This window comes from Protopterus annectens, chromosome 10.part0 (genome assembly GCF_019279795.1).
Source record: "Protopterus annectens isolate FY-2018-M chromosome 10.part0, PAN1.0, whole genome shotgun sequence".
In the NCBI taxonomy this organism is placed as follows: Eukaryota; Metazoa; Chordata; order Ceratodontiformes; family Protopteridae; genus Protopterus; species Protopterus annectens.
In genome coordinates, this window is record NC_056744.1 from 1,349,616,545 (window position 1) to 1,349,637,779 (window position 21,235).

At 37.8% G+C, this 21,235-nt stretch overlaps 1 protein-coding gene across 6 annotated transcripts in view; it reads left to right on the forward strand.

Annotated features, from left to right (window-relative positions):
• The window catches only part of NTNG1 (netrin G1), a 2,528,066-nt gene that overhangs the window by 951,404 nt on the left and 1,555,427 nt on the right, over positions 1-21,235 (forward strand). For all 6 annotated transcript variants that reach the window (XM_044085997.1, XM_044086001.1, XM_044085996.1 and 3 more), the window contains exon 3: positions 3,886-4,529. In XM_044085997.1, coding sequence (XP_043941932.1) covers positions 3,886-4,529 — 644 coding nt within the window. The remainder of the gene's footprint in view (positions 1-3,885; positions 4,530-21,235) is intronic.

Sequence of the window (21,235 nt, forward strand, 5' to 3'; positions counted from 1 at the left end):
ATCCAAAATCCCATTTTCTCATTACAAATCCACCCTGATAGTGTCCTTTAATGCATCTTACTGTAAGCTAATAAATTAATTGTCCATATTATTACAAATTAAAGAACCATCCTCTGTTTCCCTATGACCACTGTATACCTAGAATAGATTGAGTCCTTATCCGTTGAACCAAATGCAATCAGTCTTGGTGAATCCAAGGACTTGTTGGTGAGAATACACCACTACCAACAAATAGGAAAAATTTGGAACACCCTACCTACTGCTATTACCTCAGCAGGCTCAAAGATTGCATTCAAAAGACTCCTGAAAGAACTCCTAAAGTACACGTGGATATGCACATGTTCCCCTCCTGGCTGCCCCCCCCCACCCTCTCCCCTTACTCCTGCCCTCTGACTTCAGCTTCATCATCAAAAGAATGAAACTTCTCTAGCTTCCCTCCAGTTCCACCTCTAATTCTAACCCCCTAGCCAGTACCCATATGTCACTGCTGGGACACTCTGTTATCTATCCACTACACTTTTCTCTTTACACCTCTACTCTTACTCTATAATTAAGTTACTTACTCCTCCTGCTTTTCTTACTTAACCTGTTATCCAATTTCCCATCTCTGTCTCTTCTCCTGCTACTATACTCCCTACTATGTCTAATATTTGCTCTCTTTGTTGGTATACTCCCTACTGCAGCTAACTTGCTCACAAGTCAACTGTATAAAGCAAAAATTGCAACCCCCTACTAACACTGTTCACCATTATGTAATGCCTCAACCTAAAACTGTAAAAGATGTGTTCAGTCTATGTAAATATGTTAAATTTTAAGCTTCAATGCTATGTTACTAGTCACTGTTAAGTTTGGTACTATGTAAATTTGAATGCTTGTATGCACCTTATATTTTCCTTAAAATTTAACTGTGGAGCTTGTCTCCCCAGGCCTCTGCTGAAAATGGACATGCATCCAGTTGGACTTTCCCAGTCAACAAATATAAAATAAATAAATAAATAAATATATGTTATCTCTAGTTCCCTAAATCAGATTGTGCCTTCTCAAGCATGAGGCATAATCTACTTGATCTTGTCCTTAGTAATATTACTGATTAATGCTGTACACCAAAAATCTCCTAATCTCTGGTTAAATCAGACCATTACATTTCAACTTAGAACCCAACCCTAGTTTCTATTTCCACCTGGATTCCTGCATAAACTTATCAGTCTCTATCTACTATAAAAAGATTGCAAATTTAAAAATAAGATCATGTGGTGAAATCCTGCTATAGGAAAAAAATACATTCCTTCATACTAATTGAAATCTTAAAATGTTTTTCTAAAGAGCACAGAAAAACATATAAAATCATTTAAGGCAAAGCATAAGCTAAATATTGCGACCGCTTCAAAAAGTAATCCTAAATCCTTCTTTAATTATGTTAGTAATCTGTGTAACAATCCCCAATACAGCAATGAGCTCATAACTAACTGACTTTGTTCTCAAACATATAAGACATCACTGCTTGACATCATGAAAACTTTAGCTCTAATTTCATACCAGACTTTCCTCCCCGCTTACTCCCAAAACAAACTCACCTTTCCCATAAACCCCCAAAATTAACTAAACATTCTTTCCAAGATCAAAAATTTCTGCTTTGTGCAGCCCAAGACTATACATAGCTGTCTCACAGTCATTGTTAAACACAGCTTAACTGAATTTCTCATATGCCCGTTTAAAATAGCCTTTCAACTAGCTATATGCCCAAAAAGAGAACAGCTCATTAGTACCATTACACAAGGCTGGCCCCTCTACCAACCCTAAGAACTATGAACTTAGTATCACTAGTATTAGCTGCAAAGTGATCAAGCAAATTATAACAGAGCAACTAAATAATGTTACAGATAGCCTACAGTTCTGTGATACCAACAGTACAATGATATCTCCTTTGTGATAGGTAGGTCCTGTTTACTGAACTTGATAGACATTTTCGAGGGAGTGACTGCAGCACATGATAATGGTAAATCAGTGCGCGCCACCCTTTGGCACTATCCCACACTCTGGTGTCATAAAGAACTTCATCAGACTAAATGCCAGTCCCTATTTAACCTTCTGGTTTACAAACTGCCATATAAAAGCAACTGATATGGTGACGAGTTGTGACATGTTTTTCTCTAAAAGGCATGTCACAAGTGATACAACACTATATCACAGGGTTCTGTGCTGGTTAAACTTCTATTCAGGTTGGACTTCTCTGCTATACTGGTGGATGTCAATAGACTCTGGTGGACAACTTTCAGAAATGACTGAAAGCTCATCGAGGTCATTAACAATTCTGCTGATACCCATATTCTGCAGCATGATCTTAGCCATACTAAATCCTGCTGTAAAGGTCATAACCTAAAATCCTGTAAAAAGAAAAAAAATGCATCCTAATACTCTTTAGTACACAAGAACACATCTGTACCTACTACACCGATAGCATCCCTCTCCTCAAAGTCCATACTGTTATCATCTAGCCTTGTTTGACCACCATATAAAGATTTCTACCTGGCGCAACTGATAACTAAAGTTATATCCTCCAGACAGAAGGAAGTTATTGTCCTTCTTTAATCTTCCCCAGTCAAACCCATAATAGAGTATACTGCCTTCTTGGAATATATCTAGCTAAGCATATAGCCTAACCTGAGAGGCAGCATTAGCTTCTGACAAAGAAAATATCAGTTTTGTCCTCCTTAAGTTAACCTAAGTGAGAGGAATCCCAGTCACTTAGACTGTGTATTCTCTTTCGCTTACAGACTCCTGTGTGACAGCATCTCCTGGTCATATAGAGCTGCAAATGACTCCATCGTATTTGATCATCTGATCTATTACATCTAAGTAAAAATAGACAATACTATGAACACTGACTTAAGGTATGTAAATTTATTTCACAATATAAATGTTACTTACTGGAATGATAGATATCTCTCCCAAAAGATCCCCTACCAATGGAATATGCTATGTCTGTATGCTAACTCACTTCAAAATAACACTTGCTGAGTGGATGGGGTGCCATACATTTAAAATAGGGCTGTCCACTATGCCCCTTACCAACAAAGGGAGAAAATAATGCAAATTCCGTGGTTAGGCTTCGAATGCTCTACTGTATTAAATATGTAGTAAGAACCCATACTTTGAAGAAAAAAGGGATTGCACCATGTCTGTTTAGATACATAAATGTGTTAAGTCTTAGGATTAATTATCATTGATGTAAGGGAGAGCATACTCCAGAAATCCTAATCTAAAAACGTACACAGATGGCTTAATATGGGGTGAGCATGTGGAGTCGAGTGACAGTGTTTAAACACACATACACCTTTGTCAGTTAGCACTGATGACTGCAAGCAAATTGTCTCTGCAGTGACAGCAGGTAAAACACCAAACTCGCTAACTAGGAACTTTGCGTGAAAGAAGGGCTAAATGAATGTAAATGAAACAATTAATCCATTGCAACATTATTCTCTGCAAGATTCCATAAATAAATTGATTGTCTCAATCTTATGCTTCATCTAAAACATGGAATTCAGTTTGGTGTGCATACATTGTTGCTAAAAAATATTGCCCTTTAAGAAATTCATGAACTTTAGGAAATTTAGCTATACTGATTTGCATAGTGCTTTTTCCATTTCTTTAATTCATTATATACTTATTGCTAGCCATGGGTGCACACAAAACTGTCACTTTCATCTATTGATGTGCTATTTGCCCATTTAATTCAGTTAATGTTCTTTCTAAAATGGAATAAAATAAGTTTTGTAGAGAGAAATCTAGAAAGGTCAATAGTTTCTTGATTAGGAGCATTGTGTGTGTAATGCAGCCCTCTAACAGTCCTCCTTTTAATTTCTGTTCCTTTTGTTTTTTTTTTAGGAGAACCCTTACATGTGCAATAATGAGTGTGATGCCAGTACTCCTGAACTAGCACATCCTCCTGAACTGATGTTTGACAGAGAAGGTCGAAATCCAACCACATTTTGGCAGTCAACATCATGGAAAAAGTACCCAAAGCCTCTTGTTGTCAACATTACTATGTCATGGAACAAAACAATTGAACTTACAGATGACATAGTAATCACATTTGAATCTGGGCGGCCAGAGCAAATGATCCTGGAGAAGTCCCTTGACTATGGTCGAACATGGCAGCCTTATCAGTTTTATGCCTCTGACTGCTTAGAAGCTTTCCACATGGAAGCAAAAACTGCTCAGGATTTAACACAGCAAAGAGTGTTAGATATCATCTGTACAGAAGATTATTCCAGAGGATATGTGTGGAAATATGACAAACATGTCCGTTTTGAGATCAAAGATAGATTTGCACTCTTTGCAGGGCCTCAGCTTCACAATGTGGCCTCTCTTTATGGTCAGTTGGACACAACCAAGAATTTGAGGGACTTCTTCACCATCACAGATATAAGGATTAGTCTGCTGAGACCAGCTACTGGTGCAACAGTTATAGATGAGAAGAATTTATCACGTTACTTTTACGCAATATCAGATGTGAAGGTGCATGGAAGGTAAAGCCTTTGCTTGTTGACTAGTTTTGCCACCATAGATTTTCTTTAACTGTAACTGGTTGAAATGTGTGCACCTTTTGTAGTATCTGTTAGCATGATTTAAAGATTCCTAGGTATACTTGTTGCTGCCTATTTGTGGTGATTTACCCAAGATTCCCTTAGTAGCTAGAGTATCTTAAAGAAGATTTGTGGAGTAATACAAGGTTTGAATAAAGAGTGAGTGTTCCAATTGAAATAAAATATAACATTTGAATTAATGATATGCCATTCTTAAATAGGTCATTCTGAAGCATCTTTGTTTTACATTAATATGATTTCCAGTTATATGAATCATGTTAAAATTGCAAGTGGTTTTGCAAAAGGTAAAGATTATATTGTGCTGTTTGATTTTTAAGGATCTCTGTAATGACATCCACAAAATTAAGTCATGGTAGGTACTGGGCATTGATATGCATACAACTGCTAAGCATTCTAGGTAAGTAAACACAACACACCTTTTTAAAACTGCAGCTTCTTACTTATAGCGTGTTTTTCCTACATTTTTACATGTGATAATTTGGGATCACTATGGAATACCGAAATTACACAATCCCGAGACTCTAAATCCCGAGGACCAGAATCTTGAGATTGAGGAATCTGGAAAGTAGTGAATGGGGATTGCTGTACAGTGCGGAATGGGAACTTTGCTGTTCACTCCACTGTAGTGCAGTCTCGGACTTGGTATATTTAAGTTGCAGGGGGTGCAGGGGGGGCTTGACCCCCTGCATACAGGTTAGAATAGTTTGTTGGATGTTTTACTTTTTTTTTTTTTTTTAATGTTTGAGATTCAACAATTTTGAGATTCTGCTCCTCGGGATTTAGAGTCTCGGCATTGTGGAATTTTGGTATTCCGTAGTGATCCCAGTAATTTTCTATATAAAGACCTCCCCCTGCAAGACCTAATTGACAACTTGTCATTCCGGGATGTAAGAAACTCCATCTGATGTATTTAGCATGAAACTACAGCAGATTATAAATTAACTTAGGTAGTTTGGTATTGGAAATTAGTTTGACCCATGGTAGTGGTGCTGCGGTAGCGTTGTCGCCTCACAGAAAGACGTTGTTGCGTTCGATTCTCAGCTAGAGTGTCTTCTGTGTGGAGGCATGCTTGAATGGGCATGCCTTCATTGAAGTTTGTGCATCAGGACTGGTAACTCGGCACATAAAAATCCACTACCAAACATTAGCGGACCGGAGTTCCACTGTGGCGACCCCTAACCGGGATAAGCTGAAAGACACAGCAAGTTTGGTATTGGAAATTCAGTCTTTCTTAATGTCATGGCTGCGATTTTTAACTCCAAGAAAATTTTAGGGGCTATCCTTATTAAGAAAATAAAACTTAAAAATAACATTCTTTTTGCAAAAAGCTGCAGAATTTGGTATTATATATGGTAAGGAGGTTATGCCCAGCTGCAATGTTTTCTTAGTTTTACTTGTTTCAGAACACAACCAGTGGATGTGAGCTGTATAATCTTTTGTTCCTTCTTTGCTGCTTTCATAGTCTGTATGGCTGTGGGGAAATGGTAGTACCTGGGATCTGAAATGGTCCATACTTTTTATTATGAAAGATTCATTGTTAGTAGAAGACTTGATATCCTTGATCACGAGGACAAGTTTACTTATTAGGTGATTACTTTTTATGACAGCGATATCCACTGGAGGGTTTGTTATATCAAAACAAGCAACAGCAAATTATAATTAAATATGTTGTAATCAGAATATCTGCTGTCATTTGTTTAGTTTTGATGGTTATTTATGGATTACTACAGTTAATGTTTGAAATCCCAGATGAAGACCCAAAGAAACACCATGTATAATACGCAGTCCTTATCTCACTGAGACAGAAGTGACCAAGCCCATACAATACATTTTATTGCACATTTGCTAGGAAAATTTTGCAAGATTCTATTCCGATTTAGGAGATGTCAGCTATAATACAGTTTGGGAAAGATCAACTCCATGAAGGCAATGCTGTTGTTTACTAATTTCAAGGTCACCAAACATTTTGATAAGGTATGACAGGCATATTAACATGTTGGTTCTGTCAGCTTGTCCTTGCCAATTGGTCTTTAAGGTAATCTGTCCTTAAAAGCAGAATATTAATTATTGGAATCCATCATACCTCCCCAGTGTACCTTAATAAGGGGAACATTCCTCATTTTGAGTGTTATATTCCTCATTGTTCTATATTGAAAGCCTGTCCATTATTCAGTGTTAAGAATTTTTTGGGCTCATATACATGGTGTATAATACTGATGTATTATGATGTTAATTCATCAGAACAACTTTTAATTACAATGTAACACATTTTAATCAAATTTGAGCTTTCTAGCTGAAGTTGTTAGTCAGCTCTTAGTAAGTTTTCCACATCTCACCGATCCATTACACATTATGAGAGATAGTGTCTCACATTTTGCTATTTTTTTCTATATTATGAGAGGTGATCTTCCACACCTTGTCCATTTGTTCCACATAAGAACCAATATTCCTCATTTTACCCATTTGATCTACAGTATGAGAGATACTGTTCCACATTTTGTAAATTTTTTCCACATTATGAGAGGTAATGTATCATGTTTTCCCCATTTGTTTCATATTTTGCTCATTGTTCCACATTATGAGAGGCAGTGTTCCACATTTCGCCTAGATATTCTACATTATGAGAGGTAGTGTTCCACATTTTGCCCATATATTCCAGGTTATGAGAGGTAGTGTTCCACATTTTGTCCATATATTCCAGGTTATGAGAGGTAGTGTTCCACATTTTGCCCATATATTCCAGGTTATGAGAGGTAGTGTTCCACATTTTGTCCATATATTCCAGGTTATGAAAGGTAGTGTTCCACATTTTGCCCATATATTCCAGGTTATGAGAGGTAGTGTTCCACATTTTGCCCATATATTCCAGGTTATGAGAGGCTGTGTTCCACATTTCGCCTAGATATTCTACATTATGAGAGGTAGTGTTCCACATTTTGCCCATATATTCCAGGTTATGAGAGGTAGTGTTCCACATTTTGCCCATATATTCCAGGTTATGAGAGGTAGTGTTCCACATTTTGCCCATATATTCCAGGTTATGAGAGGTAGTGTTCCACATTCTGCCCATTTGTTCCACATTATGACAGGTAGTGTTCCACATTTTCACTCTTTTCAAACAAAATAGCTAAAACCTGGAACTCTCTACCCCAACAAATTATAAAAAAACAGACATTCATAAGTTCAAACTACTACTAAAAGAACACTTTTCTAAACACTGGCTATGGTCTTGTACAGTCCCAGGATAATTATTAATATCTGTTGCTACTTAGCCTACATATAACAGAATATATGTTCTCCCTCACCTTTATATTTCCTGCTCATAGTAATTGCTATTTTTTGTACTTTTACTTGTATAAAGCACTTATTTCATTCTAGTTTCTGGTATTTCTTGTAAATTATTATTATATTATGTTTTTATCTCAAGATATATATATATATATATATATATATATATATATATATATATATATATATGTATGTATATATATATATATATATATGTTATATATTTTTTTATTTTTGTATCTCACTATGCTATTAATCTAATCCAATAATTTATTGTATTTACTCTGTTGTAACTTTTCCTAATGTTGCTTTCTATCTGCATTTTTTTTGTCTGGAGATTTTTTTCTCCCTGGATCTCTGCTGAAAATGAGCTATTCGGCTCAATCAGATATTACCTGGTAAACAAAATTATTAACTAAAGAAATAATAAATACATTTTGCCCATTTGTTCCAAATTATGAGAGATAGTGTTCCACATGCTGCCAGTTTGTTCCACATTATGAGAAGTAGTGCCCCGCATTTTGTTCATTTTGTCCACATCATGAGAGGTCATGTTTCACATTTTCCCCATATGTTCAACACTATAAGAGATACTTTGCTTTGTTCTACATTATGAGAGGTCATGTTCTACATCTTGCTGGTTTCTTCCTCATTAGATGTGTGGTATTGCACATTCTGAACATCTCTTCCACATTTTGAGAGGTAATCCTCCATACTTTAGAGTTGGAGGGATAAGAACTTGGTTGCAAATGTAATAAACAATGAAAACAGTGGTATTAATAAGACTAATGGTGATGAGGATCATTCCTTTGTAGCAATTGATAGAGCAGATGTTACTGAATTAAAAGTTGAAGATTCTTCAGATCTGGTCAGAAAAGATATTATTGTAATTTGAGATTCAATTATTAGAGGAACTGATACTTACATTTGCAGAGAAGATAACGAACATCGAATTGTGTTATGCTTGCCAGGAGAAAAACTAGAGGATGTGAGGCAGGCCTTAGAATGCAGTAATGTAAGGAAGTATGGTTCTGTTTTTATACATGTCAGTACAAATGATCTCATCTGTAAGGACTCACTGACTGTCAGTAGGAACTTACAGCCCTCTTAGTATAGCTTGTACTGGTGTTAGGACATATTTTTCAAAAATCACATATAGAAAAGAGACTCGGGTCACCGTGAATGAAAATATATTTTTTAGGTAAATACCTATGTGAAAAAAGTCCCCATTTAAAAAATGGAAATATGTAGAGCATCTAAACCTAATTTTGGACTCACATGTATTCAAACAGGAGGGTGTGCATTTGGCAAGATCAGAGAAGAGAATTTTTGCAGCAGATATTTTGCAATATTTGATGATTATTAATAATAAAGTTTTATTATTGGAAATTATGCTATATTTCTACAAGAATGATGTTGTTATTGTTTGTAAAAACATGGTTAAAGAATAATGACTGGAAACCAGTTCTGTTAGGGTATAAATGCTTTTACTGTAACAGACAATGTAAGAAAAATCAGCTGATGTTATGATAGGTATTAAAGATAGTTATGAGACCTGCGATTATTACATATTCAGTAATAACACCAATGCTATAGATTATGTAACTGTGATAATAAAGGCAATCCTGGAACATATGGCAATTGTTGGAATGTATAGACCACCACATTCAGTTGCTGATGACCTAGAGGAATTCTTACATTTCTTGCATGAAACACAGGAGGGAAGAACACTAATGGCTGGAGACTTAAATTTATCAGAAACAGACTGGAATAATATTGATTCAGCAACATTAGTAAGGAAATTATTCACCAGGTATGTTCATGAACAGCAATTACTTCAGATTGTAAAAAACCTACCAGGGAAAGGAACATACTAGACACTGTTTGTGTTCCTAAAGAAGTTCAGTCAAGTTTTACCACCATTGATGTGCAGTGATCATGAAGCGATGCACAGAACTTTAATTATAGGTTATATGGAAACAAAACAGTCACTATGTATAACTTATTGGAGTGATGTATTCAGTGAAAAACTGCAGAAGGAATGTTGAAAGTTTTGAAGGAGAAATCGTTTGAGTGCAAAAAAAAAGTTTAATCACGATCTAGGCATACAGCATCAGGGGGATATATATATTTCCATAAGAATAACATATCTGATTAAGGTGAGAGAAAAATATATAAGAAAATGTAAAAAAGATCTAACAACAACTCTGAAAGCTGAAATAAATATGCTGGGCAAACAAATTAAGCATAGTATGAGACAAGATCAAGAACATTTTGAAGAAAAATTATATACGGATATTTAGCATAATAGGAAATCATTTTATAGATACATAATATGTGGAAGGAGTAAAAACATACAAATTGATAAACTGTGTTTAGATTCTAACATTTATTCTTAGACACAACTGTTTATTGATATATTTAAATAATCTTATGCAAAACAGTTTGACTCCACAATGGGGGTGATAAGTTGTTCTAGTGACATCCAGGTAACCTCAGATACTGGAATCAAAACAGATTGTATTGAAAAAGAGCCGTGCAAACTTGATCCAAACAAAGTGCAGGGAGGAAAAAGAATTAGTAATAATGACCCGAGAACACTTCAGCAAGAACTTATAGTACCATCATATCTATTATTTACGTGGTCATACAAATATGGAGAGATTCCTCAAGATTGGAGACATGTTCTTATTAACTCTGCCTTGAAGAGAAAGGGGTGTAAGACAAACCCAGAGTCATGGAGACCCTTAAGTCTACTTTCATGTTGTGGAAAAATAACAGAGAAGGTAATATTGGATAAGTTATTGTCAGAACTGGATAGTTTGGGACGTGAAACATATATCAGCATGCATATGTTGAAAATAGATCTATTACCACCTGTATCATGATTTTCTATAAGAATGTAATAACAGCTATGAATAAAAAATTGTCCTGTGATGGAATTTATATTGATTTAACTTTAGCATTTGACAAGGTCATACACAAAACACTGATCAATAAATTAAAACAACTAGGTATTGTTACTTTCAGGATTTTTGTTTGAAAATACATGGCATAGCTAAGCTGAACACATTTATAGTTTAAAAAAAGAGTAAAGCATTTAATAGTTTTTGGTGTTAGAACCATTCTGTGTACTCTACATTGGAATACATTATTTTTAACTGATATTTATTTATAAAAATTCAAACATTACAATATGTTAAAGGAAACACTAATGATAGTACTACAACAGAGAAATAAATGTGGAAAATAAATACCCGTGCCACAGTAAATAACTGATACATGTATTTGTTAATTTACTAGCAGAAATCCAATTAAATACATATGGTCTAATTTCAAATAAGATACTAGTCAGACTGGCAAAACACTTAACTGAATAGAGACGCACGCTTTTGAGAAAATATAAGCTGGTCAAAACAGAATATTCAGTTTTATCTTGGATTGCTTTTAAGTAACCAATAGGTGCTTGTAGAAACTCAGATGACATAGTTAGTGATCTGTCAACAAAACTTTTCTAACAGGATGCCATGAGTGATGCACAATTTAGACAGCATGGCAGGTATAACCACAGTAGAATAGCAGGAATGTGTCAGTAATTCACAGAGAACAGAAACAAAGTTGATCACTGACCAAGGTATAATGCAGAAGCATCACCTTTATAGTCAAATCTTGAAAGTTCTAGATATACTAATAATAAATGTCTAATCACTGAGTGGCAGCATTAAGGTCTTGTGATATAAATCACATTTTTGGGAAAGGTACTGAGAATACATGCTGATTACATCAGGTCCACATAGGAGGGTCTTGCCTTTGGTGTACATGGTATCCAATCCTCTGCAGAGTCTTCAGTAAGATTTTGGTAAGGTAGCTCTGATGATATCTGGTGACAGATCCAAAAAGGGGGAATTTTACTTCCTGTAGCGACTGTTGTCTAACAAACTATATATGGAGTCTGTTCTTTGGTCTGCATCTCATCATAATTTTTTAGACGTCTGTCACCTAATGGCCATTGGAAAGGTGACATCTTTTACAGGTTTATAGGCAAGAACATTTAGGTTTGCTTTTGGCATTTTTTAATAGGACATAAGTCTGGAGTGTTTCTTTAAATTAAACAACCTTTGTCATAGTCTAGAATGATAAAGCTCAGGAGTGATGTAGTGTAAGAGCAGTACCCAGTGTGGTGTAGTGTAAGAGCAGCACCCGGTGCGGTGTAGTGTAAGAGCAGCACTCGGTGTGGTGTAGTGTAAGAGCAGGACCTGATATGGTGTAGTGTAAGAGCACCACCCAGTGTGATGTAGTGTTAGAGCAGCACTTGTTGTGCTGTATTGTAGAAGCAGCTCCCGGTGTGATGTAATATAAGAGTAGCACCTAGTGTGGTGTAGTGTAAGAGCAGCACTCTCTGTGGCATATTGTAAGAGCAGCACTCAATGTGTTATAGTGTAGAGCAGCACCAGGTGTGGTGAAGTATAAGAGCAGCACCAGGTGTGGTGTAGTGTAAGACAACCACCCAGTGTGTTGTAGTGTAACAGCAGCACCCTGTGTCGTGTAGTGTAAAAGCAGTACCCAGTGTGGTGTAATGTAAGAGCAACATCTGGTGTGGTGTAGTGTAAGAGCAGCACTCAGTGTGGTGTACTGTATAAGCAGCACCTGGAGTGGCGCGGTATAAGTGCAGCACTCAGTGTAGTGCATATAATTAACATTCCTTATTACGGTATAAAGCATAACTCTTTGTGTGTGACTCATACCTGGCTATAACACTAGTAATTGTGGTTAAGGGCATAATATGTAAGTGAATCCAGCTGTACAACTGTAACCATTTGGTTATAGATACTGTGATATACTATTATTTTATGTTGGTTGTTGCTGACTGTACATCAGTGGTCACTGATGTTTAAATTACCAGATCTGCAGTATTTTTAGACTTAGTTGTCTTGAAAGGGGAGGGAAGCCTTCTAACTTAACAGTGGGAGTGGTAAGCACTAGGTAACCTATCTACCACGTAAGGAGTGGTTTCTGGCCCAGAAATTGAAGTTATTGGCCATTTGGGCAATTTTTCCATCTCTCTCAACCTTCTGATTTAAAAGACACATTTGCACGTTTCTTTCTTGTAACTAGTCTACATCAGATACAGATTCTTGGTTTTAGCACTTGAGTTTGCTTATTCATGCTCAGCACTTGTTCAGAACTTGTTGTAAGCACTAAATAAGCTACAAATTACTACAGCACTTAACCTTCCTCATTACCTACAGGAAAACAGTTTTTGTACTTACTTTCCTAACTTGCTTAGAGAAAAACAGCTCTTGTACTCACTTTCCTCACTTGTCTAGAGCATCATTGTCTAGATGAATCTGAGCATCTTGGGGTAATGCAGCAATTGCCTCATGTACACAGACAACCCTCTCCTCCTACCACCCAGCACTACAACTTGCGAGAGATGCACTTATCTAGCCAAACTGGAGGTAAAGCTCTCTCCATCCAAGATTGAATTTGACAGTTAAGAGGAGAAGGTAAACACTTGCACCATACCACACCACACTCATCACATAGTTCCACTAAACCTACACCACCAAAATCCACACATAGAAACACAAAAACATTTGCGGAGGCTCTCAATAAAAATCTGCTTAGGCAACAGAGACCTCCAAAGCAGAAATACAATCAACCTCTGCCCCCCAACACTACACAAATGACACATAGCCCACAGACTCAGTGTGCCACTCAGCCACAACCTATAAGGCAAAACAACGTACCCATCACACTAGTCATAGGTGACTCTATAGTCAGGCACACTGAAGTCCCACTCACCAGGCTAAACAAGGAGACTGTTACTGTCAGCTGCCTGTCAGGTACCAGGATCCGCCACATAACCCATGCACTCAGATCACTCCACAACAAGTACAAATATGACACTGTCATTGTCCATGTTGGTGTGAATGACCTGAGATGTACCTCCCTGGACTACATGAAAAGAGACATGGAAAAGTTCTCTGATCTTGTAGCCCAGACAGGTATGACCCTAGCCCTGAGCAGCATCCTGCCATCACCCAGAATGATACTGCAGTACAAGCACAAAATGATTGACTTCAACAATTGGCTAAGCATCTGGTGTCATTCTAAGGGGATCCATTATCTGTCTACCTGGGATGACTTGGTCAACAGACCATGATGCTTTGCCAGAGATCTGCACCTGTCACCCCTGGGATTCTGGATACTGGCTAAGGATCTTGCCACCCCTATAGTGCCTTTTTAGGCAAGGTTCAAATGACAAATTTACCACTGTAACAGGAACAGGCAAGAAAAAACTGATGGTAATGCTACTCAGTGCTAGAAGTCTAAATCTCAAAATGTACTTCCTCAAGGCACTCCTTAAAATGGAGAACATCGATATCTGTGCAGTGACCGAGACCTTGTTTAAGGCGCCAGAGTGCACCCCTGTATTACCAGGCTATAACTCATACCACACTTTTCGGCCATCTAATCTGGACTGGAACACTAAAGGTGGAGGTGTGTCCATATTCATTAAGGATATCCGCACCTCCAGGCTAGTTGCTCAGCATAATGCATCCGAGGTTATCCAAGTGCAACTAACTCTGGGCAAAACTGCATTCCAAATTGTAGCTTGCTACAGATCCCCCACCATGCCCCAGGATTCCCACTTCTCTTTTCTTGATATACTGGAAAATATTAGGGTTCAAACAAGCACCCTAATAATGGGTGATTTCAATGACAAAGATAAAAGTGAGAAAAAAGCTCCTCAAGTATAACTTCCCCAATGAATAAAAAAGTGAAGCACTTGGAGCCTCCAGTAATACGAACTATGACTTTATTAAACAAAAGCAAATACAAATAAACGCTTAACTTGTTCACCATGTTTTCCGTCAACCATGTAACTTCTTCAGCAAGTTTTTTTTTTTTTTTTGCTGAAGAAGTTACATGATTGGCGAAAAATGCGGTGAACAAGTTAAGCATTTATTTGTATTTGTTTTTGTTTAATAAAGTCGTAGTTCATAGTATTGGAGGCTCCGAGTGCTGCGATTTCAACTACCCCACCATTAACTGGGAAAACTACTCATGAACCAACTCCTTTGCTCAACGCTTTCTGGAATTCATAAATTCCAATGCCCTGGTTCAACTTATCCACACCCCCACCAGGGGCAACAATATCCTAGACCTAGTCATTACCAACATGAGTGATTGGTGTTTCACACCTGAAGACAACTCCTCATTGGTCAGATCCGACCATAACCTAATCAGCCTAGATATTCACATCCCATCCCACCCCTCATTAAGGAAACCACTGTAAAAATTTCTTCAATGCCTACTTTATGCTTCTTAAGACAGAAGTGGTAAAATTCATGACACCCATGTAGATGGACAATACAGTTATGACTGCTGAATCCTACACAAATGTACTCTATAAGCACTTACACGAGTGCATGGATCATGCTATTCCAAACAGAACCAAGATGCTATCCTACAAAAAAAGTAAACCAATTTGGTGGTCCCCTGCCATAAACAAACTCTACAACAGAAGGAAGAAACTGTTGCAGAAGGGAGTGAAATCCCATGAGTGGAGGAGCTCCTGGGTCAGCCTCAGTAAGAAGCTAAGATCCCTTATAAGATCCTCCAAAGCTAGCTATGAAAACAAAATTGCCACTGATTCTAAGGACAACCACAAAGCATTCTATAGCTATGCCAGGAATCTCAATGGCAACACCCAGATCTGCTCTGAGTTAAAGCACAATGGCATGAAAATTACAGAACCAAATGATATTGCCAACATCCTGGCAGATAGGTTCAGTGCTAACTTTACCCCATCTCACCCACTAAAGAGCCCATATCTATATAGGAAGAATGCCATGTAATCACAATTATGCAAGTAAAAGCTGCACTCTCTAAAGCCAAAAACACAGCATCCATGCGACCGGACAACATCTCAGGCTGCGTTTTACATGACATTCAGAACAAAATGGCTCCCCACCTAAGCACCATGTTCAATCATAACCTCACATCAGGCTTTGAGCCCACTGAATGGTGCACAGCAACAGATATCCCATTCTTTAAAGGGAGAGCCACCACTTATCCTGGGAACTATCACCCTGCTAGCCGGATGAGCCTGTTCTGTAAGGCCATGGAATGTATCATCATGGATCTCCTAAACAAAGACAATGGTAACCTCCATACTCTGGACCCCACCCAGTTCAGGTTTGTGAAAGGCAGATCATGCCTTCTGAACCTGATTGACTTCTTTGATGCAGTCACCAAAGGTGTAGACGAGGGTAAGGTGGTTCACACAGCTTATCTTGACTTCACCAAGACTTTCGACACCATCCCCCATTCTGGAATTATAGATAAACTCACTAAACTAGGTATAAATCCCTACGTCACAAGATGGGTTGCCAAATGGCTCACTGACAGAACCCACACTGTAAAAGTTGCAGACTACAGATCTGACTTCAAACCAGTGACAAGTGGAGTACCACAGGGTTCAGTCCTGGGACCTCTCCTGTTTGGTATCTACTTATCTGAAGTACAGGCTAACACAGAAGGCCTTTGGCTAACAAAGTTCACAGATGACTGCAAACTAGGAGCCATAGTCGAGTCCCTAAATGATGTGGACATCCTGCAGAAGGGCCTCACTGAGACAGATACCTGGTGTCAGAGCCATGGCCTCAAGCTCAGTGCCAAAACATGCATTGTCATCCCCTTTGGTAAAAACTCTGTACCCATGAACTACTACATAGGCAGCAGTCTACTTAACACCGAATGTGTGATAAGAAACCTTGGGATCCAGGTGGACAGTAGTCTCTCCTTTGATAATCACATCACCACAGTAGTCAGGAAATCCTTCTATGTGGCACACCTCATCACAAAAGGGTTCTCATGCAGGAAAAAAGAGTTAATTGTTCCCTTCTACTCAACACTCATTAGACCCATTATAGAGGACAATGCTCCTTTTGGAATGTACCTCACAAGACATCTGCAGCAGCTGGTAAGGCCACAGAATTACCTCACAAAGAGGATTACTGGCCTCAAACATATGCCCTACACTGACCATCTCAAAAAACTCCAGCTTTACTCTGTAGCATATCGCCTACTCCGAGGTGATCTCTGCCTAAAATATAAAGCTATGTCAAACCCAGAGCTGTTGGACATGCTGCACCTAAAGAAATCCCATTCCCCCCACGCTGCACGCCTAGGGACCTAAACCTTGTCACCACAATAAACAGGACATGCTGCAGGGATAGATTCTTGTCCCAGTGACTTTCCATACTCTGGAACAAGCTACCTATCTATGTCAAGCAAAGTTCCTCATTAGCACTCTTCACGAAAAATCTTGATGAGTAGATGGGAAATAGGAAATACATCCCAGGGATCACTTCTGTGGCTCTGCTCGACAGGGGCACAGGAAAATAACTTTCTTAGCTGGCATAAGCCAGGGAACCTTGTTGGCTAGGCTTACTTAGGCCCTTGGGCCAATAGCCTAGTACCTAGCTATGAACCTAAGAAAGCAGTTTAATGTTTATCCACTGTTGGATTTGTTTTATAACTCTTAAGGAGAGGCAGACTTGGGTAAATATATGCTATTAAGTGGAACACAGCAGGTTAAAAACAGACATACTCATAATATAATGATCACTGACCTACAAAAATATACTTTTACAAATCCACATATGCATTTTTGCTTTCACCATCAATAGAAATGAAAAAAAAAAAAACTCACAATCACTACACAGTTGTATATTTTACAAGAGAAGTTTAGAGGAAAGGAAAGCACTGATCCTTGTATGGAAATGGAAGTTAGCATTACCATTTTATATGACATTTTATTACTGTGCATGAAACTTACAAATTATCTAATATGGTTATAGTGTGTCATCAAGTATTGAGCATAAAATCATATAACTGAATGCTGGCTATCATCCTTGACAGCATAGATTGAAAAACAGTTTCATTATTTCTAATAATGGGTATTTGGCCCGACAGGATATCAAGATGCAAGTCTATTTTATCTATCTATCTAGTTAGCTAGCTACTATATACACAGAAATCCTACCAAATTTTCAGCAATGTGTACTGTAGCTACCCATCATCAGGTAGCAGTACTTTCTCATGTGTACAGGTCTATAGGCTCCATTGCATCAGTTTCTTTATACTGCAACAGTATTTTATTCTCAGGCCTTAAGCCAACTGAAAGCATTTTCCATGTTACAACAGAAAAGTTGTGCTTTGGAGCCAGGGGTAAAAGAAAGGCAAGCTAGTGTGAGAATGGAGAAGAGGCCTTAGAGGCTTTGCAGCAACGGCTGGAGAGACAAAGTTACAGTGGCAAGGATCTCAGGTGTTAGAGGTTATAGCAGAAGGTGACCAAGGTAGTCATTTGTCATTTAAGGTAGAATGGTGGAGACATGTGGTGTACATAGGCACAGATGATGTGTCAGAGGTGATAAATGAGGGTGAAGCAGTCAGGGCCAAGTAGCTGAGAGGTGTCAGGATAGTGGGTTGGAGATGGTATTCTTAGAAATGTTACTCATATCAGTAACTATTGTGCAAAAGAAGAAGAGTATAACTAGTGGATGTGACAAGGGGCAAGATAAAGTTTTTGGAGATCATAGGAGGTTGGCAGAGGTTTGACTGAAGTATTTTCTAAGGTAGTGTCTACCTTAGATCTGAAGGGACAGATGCGCTCAAAGCAAATTTGGAAAGGTGCAGCTCCATAAGCCTACATTTCAACTAAAGTGAAAGGAGGAAATATCCCAGAACCTAGAAAAGTTGGTGGTACTCTGGTACTAGAAAGGTGGCAAAAATACCAAAGGAACGTGGAATTATTTTTAATGTAATAATCTGTATATGATTGTGTTTGTACTTGCTAGATACACAGAATAGGGGACGGAAGTTTTCAGTGGTACATTTTTTTTTGAATGTGTTTAATAGTCTCTCATTCATCTTCAACTCTGCCTGTCTTAGCTTGGTGGCAATTTATCTTTATGATGATACTTCTGTTTCTAACACCTTCACTGTTATTGGACTTTCCAATCCTATGTTCTCTGTCTCCTTCACAAAGTCTTTGATGCAGTTATGCACCAATTTCATAATATCTCCCCCCTCAATCCTTTAATTCTGAAATTATCTCACTGAGCTCTGCTCTCCAGGATATATAGTTTAGGACCAATGTTAATTAACCTGGATTTTAGTTCCATTAAATAATTTTATGTGTCTACCTTCTTCATCAGCCTCCTCACCAGGGGGCAGCTCGTGCTATTGGACTGCAGGACTGCAGCCCCCCCCCCCCAAGCTGTAAAAAGAAAGAAAAAGAATTAAAAAAAATAAAATAATCAGTATACTATTGTATAGTGGCTGCATAGCTGCGAGTCTGAAGTTAAAGTAACTCAAACTGCACATGCGTGTGAGTTGCTGGGTTTTAAAATAAAAAAATCCAGACTGCTGTTAAACCAGTCCGGATTAAGAAGAGAAGGCATCAGTGTACAGATGCCAAAAAATCTATGCAGTTGTAACTGCAGTAAAGTGGAAGGGGATCAGACTGCCACATCCACAGTCATGTACGTGACATGGATGGCTACTGATTGTTTTTTGGCTCTCTCTGCAAGATAATTTGTTAGGATGGCTATCGATTGGTTCCGAAGCTCCAGTGGAATTCAATTCAGATTCACTATTGTAACACTGCAAGGCAATTTAGTTCATTATTGTAATACTGCAAAGGAATATCCTAAGGGAATTCAAGTTTGTTATCGTAAGCAAGGGAAGGAATTCAGGTGTGTGTGTGAAATCCTCCAGTTAAATATACCTGGTGGCTAGAGTTACTCAGGCTCAATCCCTGTACCTTGGGTATACATAGCAAGAGCTGAATTCCCTACTTACCACCACTTGTGAAAACTATTCAGATTTTTTTCTGTTCTGTTCCTCATAAAATCAGTGGTTTTCTGGATTCTTGTAATCAATGAAGGATTGAATTCACTAAATAATGACATGCATTTGAATTTCAGACTTCATATTCTTCAGAAAATACATGATAACACAAAACCTTTTATTCTAGCAATTTTCTAAGTTTATAAGATTAATATTTAAAATGTGTCCCTATTTTTTGGGGCTGAATTCCCCCATTATTGTGTTTGTCCAGTTTCCTTTTGTGCTAAGAGGTTGAGAGTTATAGTGAGAACTGAATTCACTGAATATGTTTGGGGGCTGTATTCCCCCATTATTGTCTTTGTCCAGGTGTTTTTTGCTAAAAGGTTGAGAACTATGGTTAGAACTGAATTCACTAAATGGTAGCTGTTTAAGTTTCAGTCTTCCTGTCTTTCAAGAAGCAGCTGATTTGGCATAGTGGTATGTTGCCCTGAGTGTAGTGTACAGGGTCCTGAGTTCAAGTCTTGGCAGTGAAATGCACAGTGTTAACACATTTTATTCTAGGAACTTTCCAGGATTATACAAGCAATGTTTAAAATGTGTCCCTGTTTTTTGGGCTCCCCCCCCCAATTTCTTGTGCTGCAAAGTTGAGAGATAGAGTTGAGTATCAAGTGGATTTTCCAAGGTGCTGAGACCTTCGGGGGAAGAGCAGTTTAGTGCTGCTTATGCAAAGTCTGCTCACATTGTTAATGGCATAACAGGTTGAATACTTGCTTTTGATGCAGAATGCTATGGGTTCTACTCCCACAGTATATAGATGCATTGCTGATACTGTACTATGTTGTACTTTTGCTGCAGTTCTGAGAATGCCCTCTTTGGTGGAGTTACCTAGTAACCATGAACATATTATCAATTTGCTATCCATTACCTATTGCAATATTACCAGCTTATCATTAATTTTAATGTAACATAGGCAATTTATTCCTCAAGGGCAAACGGCACTTTATTTGTAGATGAAACAATGAAAATATAAAGTCGTTTGGTAGCAGCAACCTCTTCATTAGTTACAGATCTCTTTAATGTGGAATTATTTAGATGACTTTTACTTCTGCAGAGATTGTGCATATGTACTGATACTGGTGGATTGTAGAGGTTTGAGTAAACTTTTATGATGGAAATGTTCTGAATTGGGCACTTTTGTCATTATTGGTGCATGCATTTTGTTTCATTGTTTACTGGAAAAATGTTAAAAACAATAAATTTAAAATGCCATCTAACAACTGTACTGTATTATACAAGGAATATAATTTAATAAAATCAAGAAGGTGTATCAAAGAACACATGTATGTTTTGTGTGTAAGGGGGCTATGATTTGAAAACAGCCCAAAGTTAATCTTTATCTGGCACTGGCCATATGTATTTTCTTTGAATGTGGGTTTCTGTTTCAATGAATGTAAGTTTCAAGGGCAGAGAAATGT